General features: G+C 40.6%; 1 protein-coding gene and 1 pseudogene across 1 annotated transcript in view; one reads left to right on the forward strand and one right to left on the reverse strand.

Annotated features, from left to right (window-relative positions):
- The first annotated feature begins 2,545 nt into the window (after positions 1-2,545).
- lars2 (leucyl-tRNA synthetase 2, mitochondrial) overlaps positions 2,546-22,008 on the forward strand; it is a 31,948-nt gene continuing 12,485 nt past the window's right edge. The window contains exons 1-9 of the mRNA XM_028581419.1: positions 2,546-2,698; positions 6,692-6,936; positions 8,346-8,477; positions 15,784-15,875; positions 15,964-16,024; positions 16,159-16,248; positions 16,625-16,768; positions 20,176-20,283; positions 21,785-21,944. Coding sequence (XP_028437220.1) covers positions 6,703-6,936; positions 8,346-8,477; positions 15,784-15,875; positions 15,964-16,024; positions 16,159-16,248; positions 16,625-16,768; positions 20,176-20,283; positions 21,785-21,944 — 1,021 coding nt within the window. The 5' untranslated portion in view covers positions 2,546-2,698; positions 6,692-6,702. The remainder of the gene's footprint in view (positions 2,699-6,691; positions 6,937-8,345; positions 8,478-15,783; positions 15,876-15,963; positions 16,025-16,158; positions 16,249-16,624; positions 16,769-20,175; positions 20,284-21,784; positions 21,945-22,008) is intronic.
- LOC114558002 (uncharacterized) lies at positions 18,970-19,065 on the reverse strand (annotated as a pseudogene).

The following is a 22,008-nucleotide window of genomic DNA, read 5'->3' on the forward strand; positions in this document are numbered from 1 at the left end:
CAGACAAAGCTGGCAGCTGGAAAGAGGATGAGACTTTCACAGAACTGCTTCCATGTTTTGTTTCAGTGTGTTCTTTCTCCACAGATTTCCAGCAATAAATTGGCTTTGCTCACTCAGACGCTCCCTGAGGACACTGTGCCTCCATCTGCTCCAGTTATATGATACCTATCATTTTTCCTTATATGTTGCGCTGTCAGGGGATCATTACTTTGAAAAGAATATTGACCGGAGGACACATTTCACTGAGTACAGACCTCACAGCATCTGACGAGGAGATAACTTTTGTTCTTACTGTATGTTTATGTTGATTACCCTGAAAACATTTGTTTTTTCATTCATTTTTTACTATTCTTGAATGTTAAAAAATACCTTTTTTTACCCCAATCTTTAACTTTAGTTGCTAACTATGATGTCATAAATATGTCACCTTATTGAGAAAAACATTTGATTTAAAACCAAGTTTTTGAACTAGTTTTTACAGTCTATGGGCTTGAATTACCAAGATGTGTGACCCAGTTAACTACTCTTTGTGTTTTTCATGTATGTAGTCCTCATTCACAAAGAGACTGAATGTATGTTGTTCCTATTGGTCATCGGAATACTTGCTATAAAATTAAATCTGTAAGCTTTGAAATGTCACTGTGTTATCAAATGAGTAAAGGTAACATCCGTCATATTCACGTCTTCCACTGCTTTAGATCTGGTCTAGTGTACATCTAAGCTGACCTTCAAGCTAACCTTAGTACAACTTTTTCATCCGTCATGTGGGCACAATGGATTTCCTTGCTTTGTGAAACAGAAAAAGTTATCAATACATTTTAGAATGGAGCATTAAAATGAAACGGAGCTGGAGGAGCAAATTTGTCCAATTCTGAACAAATGATAAAAGACCATTCACCAGCATCTGCAGTCCTCATGTGAAATAGTGTAATGATGAGGAAGTGAATATTAGATTAATTCATCCGGGAGCCACCCTCTGTATCTGCAGACAGATCTTTAGCTCTATGAGAGTTAGTGTCTCAACTGTGTCAAAAACCCATTTCCCTCCTTCATTCCTCCTCTTCAGCTACATCCTGTTGTGCCCTGAGCAGAGGCGCCCACTTAACTCTGACGTACGACGGCAGCAGGCCAGAGCAGAGCCCAAGGTTTAGCTCTCTGACGTCAGGTTGAGGAACTCTATTCTCCTGCTAATGATACCCCACCCTCCTTTTTCTCTTCCCTCGCCGGCTCTGGCTTCTTCCCTCCTTCACTGCTTCTCTCTGCACGTCAGATCAAAGGTGAGAGCCACAGGGAGCGCTCGTAGAACAGAGGCTCTGATAAGACACTGCCTCCTCCTCATCTTCCTCTTCAGAACCCCTCTGCTATGTGATGAAGATGAAAGGGAGTGGTGGTGCTCTCTCAGTCAGCAATCACTTTACGCTGGAAGTTGGCATCAAAGAAATAGTGCTCCTCTCAAAAATCACGTATATTGAAAGCCTTTGTAGTGCTGCTGGCAGTAAATTTGTGTCATGGAATTATTTCAGTCATGTTCTCCTTACAGTGGGACTATGATTTGAATTGATTTACATTGGTAAATACAAAAATAAATGATGTACATTTGACCCCAAACGATAAAAGAAACTTTAAAATAACAAACCAGTGGTTAAACAAGAAAGTTGCAAAAATAGTTTTAAATCTATTTCCACTTCCCAAGATGAAAGATAAAGTAAAGGTTTTTAATGTAAAACAAAAAATGTCATTGAAACTAGTGTGTATATAATACATCCATGGTGTGTACTTTGCATTTTAAATAATGCTTCTTATAAGATACCCTTTATAAAGGGGTTAAGTGTAAACAAATTGCTTTATTAATGATTGATTTTTACTACTGCTTTAAAGTTCATCAATAAGAAAAAAAACATTTAACTGCTGCAATGTTACCTAATAGGAAGGACACCATCTACAGAGATTCTTCACAATCTGGCAACCCAAATGTAGTTCGTATTAATAACTGATCTGTAAATCATCAGTAAATAATCTATTTATCATTATTAAAGGCAATAGTTAAACCCATTAACCTTTTAATAAATGGTTCGTTATGGCACCATTAAACAGAATAACAAATGAAAATGAGACTCTTGACAATAGATGTAATTTGTCCTGTCAAATTTGCAAGTTCAAGTTGTTTTAGCTGGAAAACAATTCTCTATATCTGGGGGGCAGTAATACTAGTAATTACTGGAATCAAAATTAGATTGGATTTTAATGAAAAATAATAGATAACAGGAGGGAGATTACAGGGTTGCTAATGATGATGACGCTCTGGCAATCAAACATTTATGCACGCACGCACGCACACACACACACACACACACACACACACACACACACACACACACACACACTGTTTATGTATACAAAATCAAAAAGTTGAAAATTTAGAGGTAAAGTAGACACAATAGTGTTACATAAGCAAGGTTTTCATAAAACGCATCTCATCTATTTTTTTTTTTTTTAACGAAATGGGTTTTGTCGACGTACACCGTGTTGATAAAGTTGATTTGAATCCAAGATGGCGGCGCCTATGGCGAAGTCGTGATCCAGAGAAACAGGTCATTTACAGTGTATTTAAAAGCTGGCTATGACATTCATGACATGGAATATTGGAATTATGTCATTACGACCATAACGCCGAAATAAAGGACCTGGAAATAAAACAGTAAGAACCTTTAAACTGATGTTTTTTCTAAAATGTAGCCTCCCTCTGTTTCATCTTCATGTAAGTGCAAGCAGCAGACAGACTGAGAGTTCACCAGGAAACACGACCTAACGTTACAGCATAACGTTACAACATAACGTTACAGCATAACGTTACAACATAACGTTACAACATAACGTTACAACACGCAGAATATTAAAGTCTTAAAACAGCAGCTGGAACTTTTATTTGTAGCTCACATAAGACCGGCTGCTCTGCTGTGTGGAGAGACCTGCAGTATACATTTATAATTAAATCAATGTCATGCTAGCATAAAGGCTATTTAAAAAAAAATGGTTCCCCTGTAAATCAAAAGAGCGTGTTGAGGACCTAACGTTAAAATCAAGTGTTGAGAAGTTAAATCTACTTTGCATTTAATTGATGGTCACGTGGTAAGATGTGAACAAGAAGTGAGTTACCCTTAAATACTTTACACCTCATTTAAAATAAAACTGTTATCATGATAACAGGTCAGTTTTATTTAAAACTGCAGTTTTGGTCACAGCATTTACAGTATTATCATGAGTGAGAGGTAAATTAATTAACCGTAAACAATTACATAAACTTAGTGTCCAGTCCTAACCGTGGGCTGTGGAAGAGGAGCTGCTAGGCTATTTTGAGAAAACCAAATATACCAATATTTTGGACTAAATATGTCAACATTGATATTGCCGTGATAACCATTGGTGCCTTCAGGTTGTATTCATTAGGGCTGCAACTAACAATTATTTTCACTTTCTGTTGATTACTTTTCGTTACATGTTATATATGGTCTTTAAAATGTCAGAAAATTGTAGGAAGTATAAATATATAAGTAAACATATTTGTTCTTTAAAACAATTAATATTTTTAATTTGAGACCATGTGCCATACAGTCATTCATGACTGATTTCACTTTCACTCAACTAGAACAGTCTAGCTCTTTTACAAAATGACAATAACCAAAATCCCAGACAATTACATTAGTCACATATTAGGATATCACAGTAGGCCTACATCATTATATTGCCCAGCTCGGCACAAATATCATTTGTCATCACCTTTTTTGTACTGATACCAAAACCATACTTGTACTTACTTAAAATGTAGAGGAAAATACAAGTTTTTCTCCAAATCCCTCTTTCTATTTATCAAAATACATTAGTGTTTAATGTTGTCTTAATACAAAGCAGCCATACAATATTTTTTGCCTGAATAGAATACAGTCTAAAATGAGCAAAATTATATTATATAATATTAAAGTTAATTTAGCAACACCAAGAATTTGACTGAATATCGATTCCAACTGTCAGTACATGACAGTTTTTGACATATTTCAGTTGGTGACCAAAAAGTATTAAAGTACAATACCAGGCTTTAGACATGGCCGCTAATAATACAGAGGTTCAGCAGTGCCTTCATCTGCTGTAGTGAACCAGCTTGTTGTTTGCAGAAGTTTTCTTTATAGGAGACACCAGAATGGTTGAGCCTAGTCACCATAGAAACATTTTCTCCGTCTCTCGCCTCAGCCCACTCAATTGCACCTTCAGAGATGCACACAACCTTGAGTTCTCTGCTCTCCCAGCTGCAGCCTGAGGGAGAAGCGTTGGCTGCTGCGAAGCTTAGGTTATACTCAAGAGAATTTAGTGAAAAAAACATATTACCACAGCAGGTGGGTGTCGGAGAGGAGAGGAGAGGAGAGGAGAGGAGAGGAGAGGAGAGGAGAGGAGAGGAGAGGAGAGGAGAGTTATCCCCAAAAGATTTGTCCAACCTGGACACTAAATCCTTCAGGCTGGTCAGATTCTTACTAAATGATGTGGAAGGTTTCTTGCATTTGAGTGACACTCCTTTCTTTCAAACCGTGTGCTGTTTCGTTGCTGGAATCCTCTTTCATGATGTGTCTTTTGATCTGCTCATGAAAATGATTTAATTTCAGTTTTTACTGATTTAACCACACAGGCCACTCTCTTAATAATTAATTAAATTTACTTTCCAGCCTCTGCACTGAGCTAATTCTCTACAGCAATCTTGTATTTTCATAACATTATCACATAACCTTTTTGATGATGACTCTCCCACAGCTTTAGATAAACAGTCCTAATTTTTTATTTACCTCATTTCCATTTTTATCTATGGTGTCAGGCGTTATCACTTCTTCCACTCAGCAGCTATAAAGGTCTCGCTGTCTGAGATCCAGATGCGTCATTGCTGTGAAAATATTCTCTTGATGGGTCAGGCTAGCAGCAGCTATCCTCTGCTGCCAAGGAGGCAGAGACTGTAATGATATCTTATAGGTTACCTTGGATACTGTGTGTGTGTGTGTGTGTGTGTGTGTGTGTGTGTGTGTGTGTGTGTGTGTGTGTGTGTGTGTGTGTGTGTGTGTGTGTGTGTGTGTGTGTGTGTGTGTGTGTGTGTGTGTGTGTGTGTGTGTGTGTGTGTGTGTTGCGTAAAAGACAAATGTAGGTCAAATTGTTTTTTCTTACATACAGTTGACTGTCTGACCTACATCAAGCCATAGATCGGGAAGTCCAGCCACACTACGGTGCTCATGCATAAGAGAGTAAAACTACTTTTAAAGTAGCCCACAGTAAACAAATTTTAGCTGTTAATTGTAGTACTAAAATGAGACATTTATTATCCAGAAATCTTCTGAATTCCTGTAATGCAGCATTTAATCCTTTCTACCTACAAGTAATTACAAACATGTTCTGGAAGCAGGAACGTCCATCCAGGTGATGTCCTAAGGCTGTTAGAGCAGTTAGCATCCTGCAATGCAAAAAAAAAAAAAAAGTATCAAACTGCAGGGCAGATAAGAAGCAGATGCATCGTGAATTATTGTAAATCAGTTGATTGAAAATGTAATTCTCACATCTGAGCAGGCAGGCGGAGAACGGCCATCCAGAGCAGAGCATAATCACATCACGCTGAATAAACCTCTTATTTCACAAAGTCAGACTGTTGTGTGAGTGACGCGGTGCTAAAAACACAGAATGTGAGAGAAAATCAGGCGGAGAGCTGCAGAGCTATCAGTCGCTCTGTGGAATCACATGTTCTGTTCAGTTCCATAGTATAAACGTCTGAACCCGTATTGTGGTGAATGTTAAAGGAGTGTCATCTTGTTTTCATTTAGCCTTTTTAGCCTGTGTGTTGTTTTCTTTGGGTGGAGACTCTTGTAAAAACATGGATGCAAAATGTATCTCTCAAGTTTAAAGATTCTGAATGGAAACTTGAAAGTGATAATGGTGAATGACAGTGGTCCTGATGTCTGATGAGACACTGCAAAACAAACTTGAAAATACAGTAACTTAGTGGTGGACAATGATTCCGTATTATTGTAATTCCATTTTGTTTTTTATACTTTCAGTGGAATTGTATCATGTCAATTTGACAAAATTCTGTTGATTCCTAGAAAGTTGTAATCAAATCAAGTTTAGGTTTGTGTGTAATGTATGACAGTGGAGCACAGTTCATTGCTTTGATAATTAATTTAGTGCTGAGACAGTCTGCTGAATACTTTTTACAATTAATCAATTGATCTTTTAATCCAGGATGCCAGCAAAGAATGTGCTGTCCAAAGGGACTACATTACTTGTTTATTTATTTTTTTGGGACTAACCGCTCCAAATCCCAAAATATTCAATTTACAGATATATATATATATATATATATATATATATATATATATATATATATATATATATATATATATAAAAAAACGGAGAAAAGCAGCAAATCCTCACATTTGAGAAGCTAAAATCAGATAATGTTTTGAAATGTTGCAACATAAACGATAAATTGATTATCTAAACAGTTGGCCATTTATTTTATAATGATTGGTTCATTTTGTCCAGGCAGTTACAAGTGAATCTGATGGTGTAGAGTAGATAACCCACCTCTAGATTATTATATTAACTTACCAACAGCACCACCACCCTGTCCATCTGCCTGCCAGTTTACTGTGTGTCCCTGTTTTAGGTGACAGAACCATGCAGGTGTCAGTGAGAAGGCTGGCTTTGTATCCACTGGGTGTTGCCCGCTCTGGCCAAATCAATGCTGCTCTCCTGAACCCAAGAGCCCGCCTCCGGTCCCCCAGCACCCGCACCCTGTTTAGTGAGACGGGAGTATGGGAGAAGGACTATAAAACAGAGACCCGACGCAGAGTGGAAGAATGGTGGCACCCACGAATTATGGCACAGTGGCGGAAGGATGCACTGGAGGAGGTAAGGAGGCCTTTACTTTTTCTTACAGTGTTTAGCCTTGTGACATCATGATCATCCAAATAAATCATGATGTGTGTGTGTGTGTGTGTGTGTGTGTGTGTGTGTGTGTGTGTGTGTGTGTGTGTGTGTGTGTGTGTGTGTGTGTGTGTGTGTGTGTGTGTGTGTGTGTGTGTGTGTGTGTGTGTGTGTACATCATATACTGGTTTCAGAAACCTGGATAAGCCCTTATCCCAGTTTTGAGAAACTTGGATAGATACTCTGATAGAAACCTGGCTACTGTTGCATGTAAACAGTACACCTTATCCAAGTTCTTGATCATTGTCTGGCATGCAAAAAAAAAATCCTCATATTTGAGCTGGAATCACCAAATGTTAAGCATTACTGCCAAAAAGAATGACTTAAACGATTATGAGGTTTTCAAAATGGTTGTAGATAATTTTTTTGTCGAGCTACATGCATCAGAGGTCAGGCACCCAGGAACCGAAACATGTCTTCATTACAGAAAGCAGTGGCTGACACATGTTAAGGAATCAAGACACACCTGCACACAGACGATCAGAAACCTGGGGACTGTTATGATCGTGTGTATAGGGATATGAATAACCAGTTTTTTTTTTTCAATGTAAACATCATATCCCAAATATGATTAGAACCAGGATCCTTATGTGCGTGTAGTAAGTTTTTTTTTTTTAAGTGCTGGCCTTTTGATCTGCCCCCTTTTTCAACATCACACAGCTGTCAATACTGTTGAATGGGTGAAAATAAATATTGAAATTGAAAAATCTGTATATGTATACAGTGGAAACCCCTTTAGACTTTTCTTTAAGATTAATTGATTAATAGGTCATTAAGCGTCCTTGTACATGATTCCCAGCTATTACTGGCCCTTGAGTCCCGGAGCGCCGGCTGATTATTACCCTAATGGTCCGACCGTGCAGCTGTCTGGGACAGGCTGACAGTGATCAAGTGCATTCATGACAGCCCTGGTCCCTAATTAATTTATTGCAAAATTCATGACTCAGGTTTCCTGTAATCATGTATAGCCGGGTGTAACCAGTACTTACTGTGTTGCCGTAGTAACCGTGTTGTGAGTGTAATCCATCCATAATCAACGCTGCCGCATTTCGTGTTCTGACACTGTAATCAGACGCTGTTAGAGCCTCATACCGAAGTCAGTCAGTGCTCGCGCTCTGTATGTGATGAGTTATTATTCCTGCCTTGACCTCGTCAGGTTAATGCAGAGTCTTTAATACAAGACTCACTCAAAAAGCCAGACTGATGATGGAGGAAAGAACCTGTGCACTGTTGTTATAGTCTCTCAGGATTAAAGTCAAGTTTTACGGTCTTTTCCACATCCCATAAGGTTTTCTTACAGCTCTGTACATTATGTTGACTGTTGTTTTCCCCAGAGTTCCAACAGGAAGAAGTTTTATGTCCTCTCCATGTTTCCGTACCCCTCGGGGCGACTGCACATGGGCCACGTGCGAGTGTATACCATCAGTGACACCATCGGCCACTTCCAGAGAATGAGAGGCCATCAGGTATGTCTGTTTTTAGTAAATGGGTTTTTATCATTTCTTACTATCCTCCCTGCTACAAACAAGGTCAACACACTATGCACGGGCATTATATGTAAAATAAGTTGAGAACGTTTAATTATTTTGGCTCAAGTGCTTAGAACGGAAAGTACAAAAGGCCTTTTTGATGGAAGACATTTTGACATGTCACAGTAGGAAAAGCACAGGTGTAAATAAGAAAATGAATGATGGCTGAATTCCATTTAGCTGCTTCAGTTTCAGGGTCCTGGTATTGTGCATGCTGGCTCACTGTAACTGTCATGGCCTATTTCTACTAGGACACTGGAATGCAACAGAGCCATCGTTAATGTCCAAATGTTACCAATAGCCTCCTTTCATTAGAAAAGAGATTAAATGTTAAAGGCATTTTAATAATTCACTTTGCAGTCAAAAATGTGGAATGTATGATAATACTGTAATGCAACATGAAAAACCAAGGGCTGGTTTAATGAATGGTGCATTCAGCTGCTAGGTGGAGGTCCTATTTGGATGTAAAAACTCACAGATATATTATGGATCAACAGATCTAATTTACCATTTATTGTCTATAGAGATTTCTAATCAGTGATATCACAAGTGTAAGAGTCCTTTCCAGTTTCTAAATTAAGCAAAGAGTTGTGTACAGTCACACATATTGACTCATCTGTTCTTGAACATGTATGTCTCACAATAGGTGGCTACTCTTTGAGATTTAGCCAATTATGACTCAAAGCTTTTAAATATTAAGGTATGCCTGGGTTTGCTCTATTGTTCGTTATCAGCCCCTCACCACAAGGCCTTTTCTGTGGCTTAACTGTCCCTGTTTTCGTTCAGACATACATTATACTCTACTGACTCTTCTTTCTAAAATCACAAAGAATGTTTCATCCTCAGAGGCACTTAAGGAGCATATTTTATTGTAGCAAACTGCCATAATTGTGAGACATCTTCTTTCCTGTCTGGGTTAAATGGTTTTCAAATGATTAGATTGTGGCATGTTTCCACGAACTACCTTTCTGTACAGGAACAGGAGAGTGTTTCCTTTAGAGATAATGGAGATCTCCGTATTTGGTACATAACATTATACAGTAGTTATATCTGCTTTCACACACTTGCACTGTTACCCAAATCTCATCTGTTTATTCCTGCTCTACATCCCTCCGTGTATACAACCGTTTATGAAGAATATCATTAATACCAGCTCTCTTTACCCTGCTGAAGCCTCTGTTTACACTTGCACTTAACTGTGATGCTACATGTCTCCTTACTCATATTAATGTTATAGTTAGTACATTATATTATGTGCACTGTGCAAGCAGAACATAAGTACCATTAGTAGCATAATAATACCTCCTGGCACCACTATCTTTCAATTACACAACAAGGTTTACACTGTCCTGGGAGTACGTAATTAGATTTCTCTGTGGTCGTTGTACTTCAACTGTGCTCTATTGATATCTACCTATACTGTGCACATTTGCATGTTGTGTACATTTCTTTAGTAGAAATGATTTGTGTAATTTGTACTTACGTTTTTGGTAATTTTTCATTAATGTTTTTATAAAGCTGACACTATTTGTCCTCTTATGAACATGTTTTTCTGCTACAAAGAGATAATTATTAGATGTGTCATCCTTTTATGTTGCTGGGTGAAAACATTGAAACCACTGATTTTGGGTGTTTTTACTCAGATTGAATGATTCCATGATCCTCTGTGAGCTGAAAATATTTATGACACTTGGACCTATTTACCTTTTTCAAAAACAATTATCAGATAAATATGAAAATTAAGGAATCTTAAAAGCAAGTTGTCCTAGTTCTTTTAAATTGACAATTGGGGAAAATAGCAGTTTTTAAACCTGCTGCGATAAAGGTAAGGTCAAATCCATACTTGTCTCAGTTTCACATCAAAGCGTTGCAGTTGATATTCAGCAATCTGTTTAGGTCTAGTAAACAGCTGCTGTTGAAGAAGCTGTGACTAGTTTCTGTCAGACTGCAGTTACACACACCTTCTGACGTGACGGTGACAACCTATGTTCAGTTCTTTGGTAAGTCTTTGTCCCCACGTCATCCGTCCCTGTCCTTAGCCTCACAAACCCCTCCTTTTGCTTTTGCTTTTCCTGCTGGATTTTCCTTTGTGTTTCTGTCTGGTCTCTCCCCGAAAAGAAACCTAGTTTCACATGACTGGAAACTCCTTCCTGCCCAGTAGTGTACTTTACCTCAGCATCTGTCAGAAAGCGAACCTTGTTCCGCTGCATGCACACATCTTCTCTATTCACTAGTTAATTAAGGAAGGTACATTGTGTCAATTGTCACACCCTAAAGCTATTTTCTGGCTTGTAATGGGTATTTCATGTGTGAAACTAGCCTGAAAACCCAGACCCACATCAAGATGTTGGGTCTGGGAACTCACCATTGACAGGGCTCAATCCGAGGTGCGGGATAAACGGTTATCTTTCAAATTCCCTCTGCACGTAATAGGATAGCGCTACAACCAGGCAGAGCAACGAAGAAGGTAGCGAAGCTAGTTGATAGATTAAACTTTTGCAGTTTCCGGTCAGCAAAACTCCAAACACATCTTCCTTTTTTTAAGAATGACTTCAGTGCCGTTCTTTTCTCAAAGAAAAGCTTAACTCCGAATCTTCCAGAAGTCCACTGTTCCCAGCAGCCATAAGCCCGCCCACCAACTTTATACACGATGTGATTGGCCTGACCAGAGTTTGGTTTTTCTAGCTCGAAAGCCAACAGAGAGTGCCTAGACCCCCCTGGCTGCAAAATAAATTTGCTGCCGCTAGGGTGCGTCTAGATTTCTAGTTTAGTGTGAAACTGCTTTAAAAAAAAGAAATCCTGTATACAATTTTTTTATACCCAGACTCAATGTTCATGTTGATCATGTCAATACTCATCAGTGTCTTAATGATAGTGTTTCTAATGAGTTCACTGGCAGAATGTGCATTCTGTAATTGGATCACTCTAAAATGAGAAAGGGACTACTTTCTACTGAATAAATAGTCCAAAGAAGTGTCCACGGCTCACAAAGGCTCTGCCAAGGGCTGGATGAACACAAAAGGTCCTCTATTTTTTATTATTTATTTATTTTTATACTGAAGTAGTACCTATGAAAGCCGATGACAGCGTGGTCTGTGGATTATCCAGAGGAATGGGTACTTTGATTCTAGAAAGACACATTGGTGTTCCTGTTTTTCAATGTGAAAAGAGCAAACTGAATCCCATTTACTTTTTCTTTAATTTGAAAGAAATTTAAGAAAAAGTAAATGTTGGGAAATACGCTTATTAGCTTTCTTGCTGCGAGTTATATGAAGAGATTGTACTGTCACGTCTCTACGGTAAATATGAAGATGGAGCCAAGAGACGGTTAGCTTAGCCTATCATAAAGACTGGAAACAGGGGAAACGGCTAGCTTGGCTTTTTCCAAAGATGACTAAATCCACCTACCAGCAGCTCTAAAGCTCACCAATAACTGGTTTGTTTAATCGGTGCAAAAAACCAAAGAGTACTGTGTATAAATAATCTGGCATAGTCAGGCTAACTGTTTCCCCCTGTTTCCAGTCTTTATGGTAAGCTAACCACCTCCCAGCAGTAGCTGAATATTTACCGTACAGACATGAGAGTGGTATCAATCTTCTCATAAAAGTGAATGTGCGTTTCCCAAAATGTCAAACTATTCCTCTAAACCACAGCTATTTGCATGGTTAGATACCACTAAAGCTGCAGTAAATGAGAAAATCTATTTTCATAATTTAGGTAAAAGAAACCTTTACAGTATATACATATAGATGTAAATAATAACTGTCATGCTCTCTAACTTATTGTCCTTTGCTCTGTAGTTGCTTGTGCACATGGGCTCCTGTGTAAAATAACAATACATAAGAGTTTAATATTGAAGCAATTCCCAGAGTCTGGTTAGAATCGATAAGTGTGATGAGAAGACAAAGGCTGGAGTTGCATTTCAAAAGCTACCACAGATGCAGTAAAGCTTCTAGCTGGAACTGTGTGGGTGGACACTTGCATGTGCTGTTGCAGAGTGGCCTCTTATTTACAAAATCGGTCACCAAACACTCCCTGTTGTTGTCGGCGTGAGGGGCCTGGAGCTGCGGTGTATCTGTCTCAGCTCAGCACTGACTTGCTCCACATTACAGTGGACAGTCTTGAAATGTGCCTACACTGACTCCCACATCTGTCTTTCAATTCAATTCAATTCAATTTTATTTATAGTATCAAATCATAACAGAGTTATCTCGAGACACTTTACAGATAGAGTAGGTCTAGACCACACTCTATAATTTACAAAGCCCCAACAATTACAGTAATTCCCTCAAGAGCAAGCATTAGCAGTGGCTGTTGAGACAGTGGTGAGGAAAAACTCCCTTTTAGGAAGAAACCTCGGCAGACCCAGACTCTTGGTAGGCGGTGTCTGACGGGGCCGGTTGGGGGTGTGATGATGATAATAGTCGCATTAAAGATAGTGGAACAGTGACTTTGAAGGTAATCGTTGTAGTTCATGTCACAGCAGGACGTTGCGGGATGAAACGTGGCGCTGCAGAGCATGGGTGGGTGCAGCAGACGCAGCAGGACGCGGCCGGGCCGGGCCCCAGAGCTAGGTTAGTAACAAGCAGTTCTGGGACAAGATGCATATAAAAGGAAACAAATGAAAACATTGATGAGAGGCTGTACTGGCCTGCCTCCCTCTACTCTCACTATATTATTGATTATATGATCAATAAATCTGATGACTACGAAGAGAAGCAGGTGGGCCGGGTTAGGCGGACGCTGCAACTCCTCACTTCTTAACTATAAGCTTTATCAAAGAGGAGAGTTTTCAGTTTATTCTTAAATGAGGTGATGGTGTCTGCCCCCCTTACCCAGACTGGGAGCTGGTTCCACAGGAGAGGAGCCTGGTAGCTGAAGGCTCTGGCTCCCATTCTACTTTTGGAGACTCTAGGAACCACAAGTAACTCTGCTTTCTGGGAGCGCAGTGCTCTAGTGGGACAATAAGGTACTAAGAGCTGTTCTAGATAGGATGGTGCTTGACCATTTAGGGCTTTGTAGGTCAGGAGAAGGACTTTAAAGTCAATCCTGTATTTTACAGGAAGCCAATGCAGAGTAGCTAAAACAGGAGAAATATGATCTCTTTTCTTAGTTCTCTTCAGAACACGTGCTGCAGCATTCTGGATCAGCTGGAAAGTCTTAAGGGACTTATTTGAGCAACCTGACAGTAAGGAATTACAATAGTCCAGCCTGGAAGTAACGAATGCATGGACTAGTTTTTCAGCATCGTTTTGAGACATGATATTCCTAATTTTGGCAATGTTATGAAGATGAAAAAAGGCTGTTCTCGATGATTGTTTTAGATGGGCGTTAAAGGATATATCCTGATCAAAAATAACTCCTAGATTTCTGACAGTAGTGCTGGAGGCCAGGACAACACCATCCAGAGTAGCTATATCTTTAGATAATGAAGTTCGGAGGTGTTTAGGGCCCAGCACAATAACTTCAGTTTTGTTACAGTTTAACATCAGAAAATGATAGGTCGTCCAGGATTTTATATCTTTAATACATGCTTGAAGTTTAGCTAACTGACTTGTTTCGTCTGGTTTGATTGATAAGTATAATTGGGTGTCGTCCAATCACTGCCTTTTACTGCCTCTTGTTACTCAAGCTCTGAAATGTACTGAGAGTCTCAATGATAACAAGTTGGTCAAGAGTCGGACTAGCATTCACACGCTTTGTGTGGACATGATAAGTGGAGTGGAGCTGAAGCTATTAGCAGTGAAAAGATTATTTGCCGCCGTCTTTGAACTTTGAGGATTGAGCTCACTAACGTAGCCTGTCCATCACAGCCGGTCCCTGTAACATCCCCTCATGAATACTGTCTCACTTTATGTGTGTGTGTGTGTGTGTGTGTGTGTGTGTGTGTGTGTGTGTGTGTGTGTGTGTTTGTGTGTGTGTGTAGATATATAGTATTTACACTGAATAGACAACGTAGTAACGTATCCATCCTAATGAGGTGCATGTTTTTTTTTCTGCTTGGTTATTTACATTGGTTATCTTTAGCTTGTGCCTCACTCTCCTCCTAAGCAGTCTCAGTGGTCTGCTGTGCTGAGTGCTCTTAAAGCCTAATACCATCCAGCACTCGGCTTTACAAATGAGGCCCATGCCGTTACCAAGGATACCAATTTGTGTGAAACATCAGACCCGTTAGAGGCCGTGCGATGATCCTCTCCAGTCCTCGACTCCTTGTCACTCTGCTTCTCTTCTACTTTACTTACGCCTTCCACTCCTGTGCTTTCATGTCGTTTCTCTCTCAGTGAGCAGAAAATCACAGCCGAAGCGCTAAAGGGAAAAAGAGATGGGTGAAAGAGACCTTGTCTTTAGTCGATAAGCATTTACTTTAAGGAGGGCGTATGCTAGATGGCGACGTGGATACAAAGTACAAAAGGATAGAGGGAGAAAGCAGACAGAGTGGGCAGGTGACAGTAGATTGTGATGTTGTTTAGAAAGTTGTGTGTAAAATGGCTTACTAGGTATTATACTAGGTACTTGCGTGAATAAAGCTGTCACATCCTGATCTTCCATTCTAAGCCTAACCCTTGAAAATTGTGGTTAGTCTGCGTGCATTAACCACGATATGTAATGGAGTCGAGATCACAGCAGAGACATTACACATTAATATGTTTATGTATCAGTCTGATTTAGTGACATCACAATAGTTTGGCAGCCAGTCATGGTCCGTCAGGCAACTTTAAGCCTCAAGTACATACATACACAGACTTTTCAGTGAAGAAGGAGACATCTTGTGTCCAGCAGATAAACTTCTGAAAAGAAAAATATTTGCATATTCATTGATTCTGGACTTTTCAATGAGGGAGAAGGAGTAGATGTAATTTTAACAATATTTAGGTACTTTTTTCAATTATTATTTAGTATTTTCATACAGTGTCTTGAAACGTGGAGCTGATCTTTAAATTTAAGTAGACGGTGCTGTAAACACTGTTGTGAACTTAAAATTGACTTGAAACAGGGTTAATCTTTAGGTTATTTTTCCATTTGATCATTAGTCTATGAAATGTCGAAATAGCTTTTTTGCCAACATATTTAATGTGCAATTATAAGAAAAACAGGAAAGCAGGAAATCTTCACATTTAAGAAGCTGAAAACAGAGAATCTTTGGTATTTTTGCATGTTAAGTTACTTAAAATGAATCCATCAAAATCGCTGTTAAACACAAATGGTTTAACCACTAATACAGAGCTCCTAACTGCACCCACAGGTGTTGAATCCGATGGGTTGGGATGCTTTTGGACTTCCAGCCGAAAATGCAGCCATTGAGAGAGGTCTCGACCCAGAGGAGTGGACTAAAAGGTACCTGATATATCGCATCTTTTCGTCTGAGCGTTCATTGTTAATGCATACTGTACTTTAACGTTGCTGTTCGATGTCGTCTCCTCAGTAATATCCAGTCCATGCGGGAGCAGCTGGACAGCCTCGGCCTTTGCTTCAACTGGGACCGGGTGAGTCGGAACTGAAGAAGAACTGATCTTCAAACAGAGACTTTGGCAGGTTTTAGGTCTTGTTTGCCCTCTTGTGTGTGTGTGTGTGCGTCACACCGCACACTGCTGACATTACTCTGGCTTTTTCCTGACAGGAAGTAACCACTTGCCTTCCAGACTACTACAGGTGGACGCAGTATCTGTTTATCAAGCTCTTTGAAGCAGGACTGGCATATCAGAAAGAGGTAGGAATGGCCTTTTCACTGAAGTGCTTATCCCGGTTTTCTTTTGAAAGAAATAATATGATTGGTTTAGGTCGCTGGCGGTTGATTGAAGCAGCTCACCCATTACTCGGAGGAGAGCTTGGTAGAAGCCCTTTTATTATGTTTAATGAAATGGGACAACCTTGAAATAAGCCTTTGGTCTCTCTATTAAATCCAAGTTACTTCCTAAGCTCTGCTTTTTCATTTTAACCATATTGTCTTTGTGTGTGTGTGTGTGTGTGTGTGTGTGTGTGTGTGTGTGTGTGTGTGTGTGTGTGTGTGTGTGTGTGTGTGTGTGTGTGTGTGTGTGTGTGTGTGTGTGTGTGTGTGTGTGTGTGTGTGTGTGTGTGTTCTCCAGGCTGTGGTGAACTGGGACCCTGTTGATCAGACAGTGCTGGCCGATGAGCAGGTGGATGAAAATGGTCGCTCCTGGAGGTCTGGCGCCCTGGTGGAGCAGAAGCTGCTCACACAATGGTTCATCAAGACTACAAACTATGCCAAGGTACGGCTTTGGTGTGTGTGTGTACGTGACAAGTGGCATCTGGCCAGCAGCTTCATGCGAACCAAAATGAGCAGCGAACCCCTCTGATAGCAATCATGGCTGACACTTCAGTAGCAGCAGCTTCAGCCCTGCCTCTCTCGTTGTGCAATCAGACCCCTGGACACCTTCATTTGTAGCCTTGCGTCTCCCGACCAAGTAGAGAGAGACCCTGCCGAGTCCGAGTGATGCCCCCAGGCGGCCTGGCCGACTGATGAGAAACCTCCACCTTTTCTGCACAGCACAGGCCTGCTGCAGGGCAAAATGACCCGCCGGGGACTTGTGATGTGAATTACCCACAGGAAAGACAGTCCGTGCATTGTACGTGCAGAACACACATGTGCATTGTTAGACATTTAGGTGTGCGTGTGCTAACACACACACACACACTGCACAGAGTAGTCCTTGAGGAGAAAAGTGCTTTTGTTTTATGAGGATGTGGAAAGCATATCTTTGGCACATTTTCTCAGACCCTTGACTTGCAGACGTGGATATTTAAAGGCAGAATGAGTAGGATTTGTCCTTTGCGGTTTGTAAACACAACATTCAAAGTTGTTCCCCTCCTCTCTGGTTCAGCAATACTAGCCAGGGAGTTTAGCGATCTTCAGTCTAGCTAACTAATGGGCATAGTATTTGTGCCCAGATGAGACAGGACAGGAGAATTTAGCGGAGCTTCACTGGCTTCTGACTCAGAGGACACTGATTACTGTGTCAGCCAGGGCATAGTCTCGCTCTGCCAAACCCTCCTCCAAAGTGCGCTGGAGGAGAGTCTGGCTACTCCACATTGCATTTGGGGATGGGAGGAAAACGTGCTCTGGTTTATTGGCATTTCTTTAAACCAATCACAATTGTCTTGGGCGGTGCTAAGCACCGGAGAAAAGCTGCGGTGCCGCTGCAAAATAGGCTCGAAAGGAACTTGTTTTGGTGGAACATGTGTACGTTTAAAAGTTGTTTAAGTCGTGCAACAGAAAACTCAGATTGGACAGATGGATTTACCCTGCAGAGATCTGAGCAAAGGTTAACCATAGTAGGAAGCCCAAGGCAACGGATATCCGGTCTAAATGAGTGAAATCCGGTGGATTTTCCGGTGGCAACAGAGCAATCCCGGAAGTTGAACATCAAGGATATAGACAAGCCAGGGCAGAACACAAAATAGTGAGTCAAACTGATGCAATGAGAAGGAAAGGCAGAGTAAGGTATGGCATTAGCAAATTTGTGTGAGTGGATTTTCATACCGTACTGAAATATAATGGAAAACAAAGCCTGCCTGCGAGGTGTGAAATCAGTGTGAAAAACGTCCTCTATGCTTTGGCAATAATGGAAATTACATATGATTTCTTATAAATGGGTTAAAACATGCAAAAACAGTAGTTTGACCTTTGAGGGTTTGTTAATTCCTTTGCCAATTTTGTCATTTTGATTAAAACATCAATTTGTCCTCAGTCAGGCGTCGCCCAGTTTTAGCCGCAGCGCTGAAGGTGCCCATGCGTGTCCATGTCAGAGGTGTGAGAGGAGGTGGAAGCAGCTTACTGTGACAATGTGTTCCTGAATTTTCTCTGATGAATAAAGAAGTGGGAAGGAAGAAGGTGTTAAGGAACAGAAGTGAGAAAGACAGATGGAGCGAAAGAGAACCGTGTGATGCGGCAGCTTGCCAAATCCAAAGTGCTGTAATTGGACTGTGATTTCCCACTTGTGTGTTTCTCAGCACGCCTGTACACATGTTCGAGTCTGTTAGACAACATTAGCTACAGACAATATTTATTCAGCAGTCATCAGTTTAGCTGTGAGTTTGTTCCACGTTGTACTGAAAGAGTTTCCTCATGAATCGTAACCATATTGTTTGTTCCAGGACACAGATCACTGCATATTATTACTAAGATGGATTTTTTAGAAGTGGAGCATGCAGCATAGAAAAATGAGCACGTGGCTATAGCAGAGTTTTCAATTTCATGCATAATCACACTTGTTGCACTCAAGCACACATGCTTCCTGCCTATCGGACATGCACTGACATTTAGATTATTCACGACTTGAAGCTCAGTGTGTCGTTCAGCTATAATATTGCTCAAATATGACCATAGCTTCTAGAGGTGTTGTGTGTCAACAACTTGTGACTTGGAGGTTGCTGGTTCAAATCCCTGAACCATTTGTATTGCTGCTTTGCGTAATATTTTGCGTGTGTCGTATTCTTTTTCAGAGGGGCCATGCTAATCTTCTCTGTATTGATTCCAATTTTTCATGTGTGCTGCCTGAGCAAGCACGTTTCTTTTTTTTAATCAGAAGTGGACTTGATGCCTATTTCTCAGAGACACACACAGACACACTTACAATCTTTGGTTATTGCTATACCATTCTTTTTCTCTCAAGCTTTGCTTAGTTGCCATGGAGACTCCTGTCCTTGCTGTACATATTTCCGTTACTCCTGTTTCTGTGCCAAACTATATGAAAGGCTTTTACTGCCTCTCTCTTTAAAGCCATCATTAGTTGTCTCTCATCACTTTCCTGATTTTTTTCTCCATGTATGTTGCTGGTAACATCTCTGTTTGCTGCGTCTCCTCCAAGAGTCTTTCCGTCATGCTGATACGGATTTGCTGGATTAATGTCTCTTTTCTCCTTGTCCGCAGCAAATCCATAACTGACACACTCTGCAGCCATGCTGGTGATGACTATTACCAGTGTTTATGTTTGTATTGATTTCGCTGTGATGAGCTACTGCATGCTGAGCGGCACAGTGAGGAGGATTGTGGGTAATAGATTGTGACAGACTGAAAAGGAAATGGAGAGTTCGAACATCTCTGGCCTCAGCCCAGCTGTGGCTTTTTGGCCTGAGCCTCGTTGATATGCATAGCTTCCTCTAATAATGCAGAATAACGTGTGTGTGTGGTGTGTGTGTGGTGTGGTGTGGTGGTGTGTGTGTGTGTGTGTGTGTGTGTGTGTGTGTGTGTGTGTGTGTGTGTGTGTGTGTGTGTGTGTGTGTGTGTGTGTGTGTGTGTGTGTGTGTGTGTGTGTGTGTGTGTGTGTGTGTGTGTGTGTGTGTGTGTGTGTGTGTGTGTGTTATAGGCGATTGCTTTGTGATATCAAAGAAAGTAGGGCGAGTGGAGGTCAGGATTTTTGAAAATCCCTCTTTGTCTGCATAATGTGACCTGGGCTGCTCTGCTGCTTTGTCAAAAATAAATTGGCTAGGCTTTGAAAGAACCCACACTGAGTTGAAGTCAATTGCATTACCATAGACAGCCATACATTTATGAGGAACTGGTTGCCCCTCCTTTTAAAAATTATCAATTTTTCACAGTGATGTGGAAAATAAGCTCCTTTTTTAAACTTGTACAAAGTAGTAAACTTGTGTCTTTCTTTCTGTCTCCCTCCTCCAGCCTCTCCTTGACGCCCTGGAAGACCTTCCAGAGTGGTATGGTGTCAAAGCCATGCAGGGAAACTGGATTGGAGAGTGCACCGGCTGCTACTTAGATTTTAAACTCAAGGTGAATCTTAGCTCACTTTTTATTCATTCATCATTCTCACTTCCTTTCAATTTCTCTGCCTTTTTCCACCAAGTGTTTCCCTGTTGCTCCCCCTTTTCCATCCTCGCTTTTTCATCTCTTTCTCCCCAAGCACTGATTGCTTGCTTTATTTTGGATTCCTCTTTTTATTTATATATTTCTATTAAAAACCATGTACCAAAACATTAAAATCTTCACTCTGTTGTTTGCGTTCAGCGGGTGCTTCCATCTGCAAGTGGCAATTTACCCAAACAGATGATCTCAAAGATTAGTTTCTATTGAGTTTTCAAAAAGCCATATTTACAGTTTTTCACGCGTCTGTCGGTTCAAACTGAGAGGTGGCAAAAAGCCCACTGGGAGCCCCATGAGCACCCCTATTAAACCGCTCTCTTGAAAAAGAATCAGAAAAATGTTTACTCAAGTCAATCCCTTGATTTAAAAAGTTTTTGGATTTTATAGAGGAAAGATGTTAGAGGATGTGAGAGTGCTTTTGTGTTTTTGTGTCTTTTTGTTTGCATATGGGAGGGGATTCTCTGGCAGAATGCATAATTAAAGTTAAAACCAGGGGCTGTCAGTTAATTGAATGGCTTCTTGTCTTATATTTTATCATTATACACAGGAACTCTTCACTGAATTATCTCCCCAGGGGGCTGAAGATATGTATTAGTATCTCTTCTACAACATGACATATACTAATTATCCCAGAACCCCCTAGAATGAGTGTGTCATCTATAAATAATTATAGGATTAAGGGACATTGTAGCCTCATTATGTATCAAAGAGCTATGGACAGAACATGTTGCATCTCACAGTCCCAAGACTCTAGGTATTAAATTGATGCTCCAACTGACACCATGTACCATGTTCAACATCTAAGTTTAGCATGTTAGCATTGTAACACCAAAATTCACTCAAAACGGCACATATGAACCTCATGGTGGCGCTAGAGGAAAACGGGCTCACAAAGTTATTAAGATTGGTGCTGAAATTTTGTCCTTGAATTTATGATGGTATACCTGCTTGGCAAATATATGAGGTTTTTACTGATAAATACATCAAACTATTAATAAATTATTAAAAATGTTACTTTCTCTCCACTGACTAATTCATGATTGGAGTTTTTCAGCACTATAATGCATTAATCAATTACAAAACCAAGATGCTTCTGTGCATAAAAGTGTAGTACAATACGTCTTACCCTGTAATGTGTTTGACCTACATGGTGGAAGAAGATGACATACTTTATTAATCCCTCTGGGGAAATTCCGTTTTTTCACTCCATGCACACACTATAAACATGCATTGTTGTTGTGGAGAGTTGGCAGTTTGGGGCACCTCTGCAGTGCCCAGGAGCTGAACTGGCACCTCTCCAGCTAGCAGTCTACACACCATTCCTCGTCCGCGCTGGACTTACATGCACTGGACTTAAACCTGTCACCAGGGACAATTCCAGGAGTTCACATGCTTATGTCTTATCTCCCAGGTGGACGGGGAGGACACAGGGGAGACCCTGTCAGCCTACTGCTCCTCCCCAGAGACGGTGTTCGGAGCGGCTTACCTGGCCATTCTGCCCTCCCACAGACTGCTGCATGGGAGCAGCTCAGTCCGCTCGGCCCTGGAGAAAGCCTTTCAGCCAGGCAGAGGTGAGCATCTCCGCACTGATCCCAGTCTGTGTTGGGTCTGTCAAGGTGCATGATTTTATTTATA

Source organism: Perca flavescens, chromosome 6, assembly GCF_004354835.1.
Source record: "Perca flavescens isolate YP-PL-M2 chromosome 6, PFLA_1.0, whole genome shotgun sequence".
Taxonomy (NCBI): domain Eukaryota; kingdom Metazoa; phylum Chordata; class Actinopteri; order Perciformes; family Percidae; genus Perca; species Perca flavescens.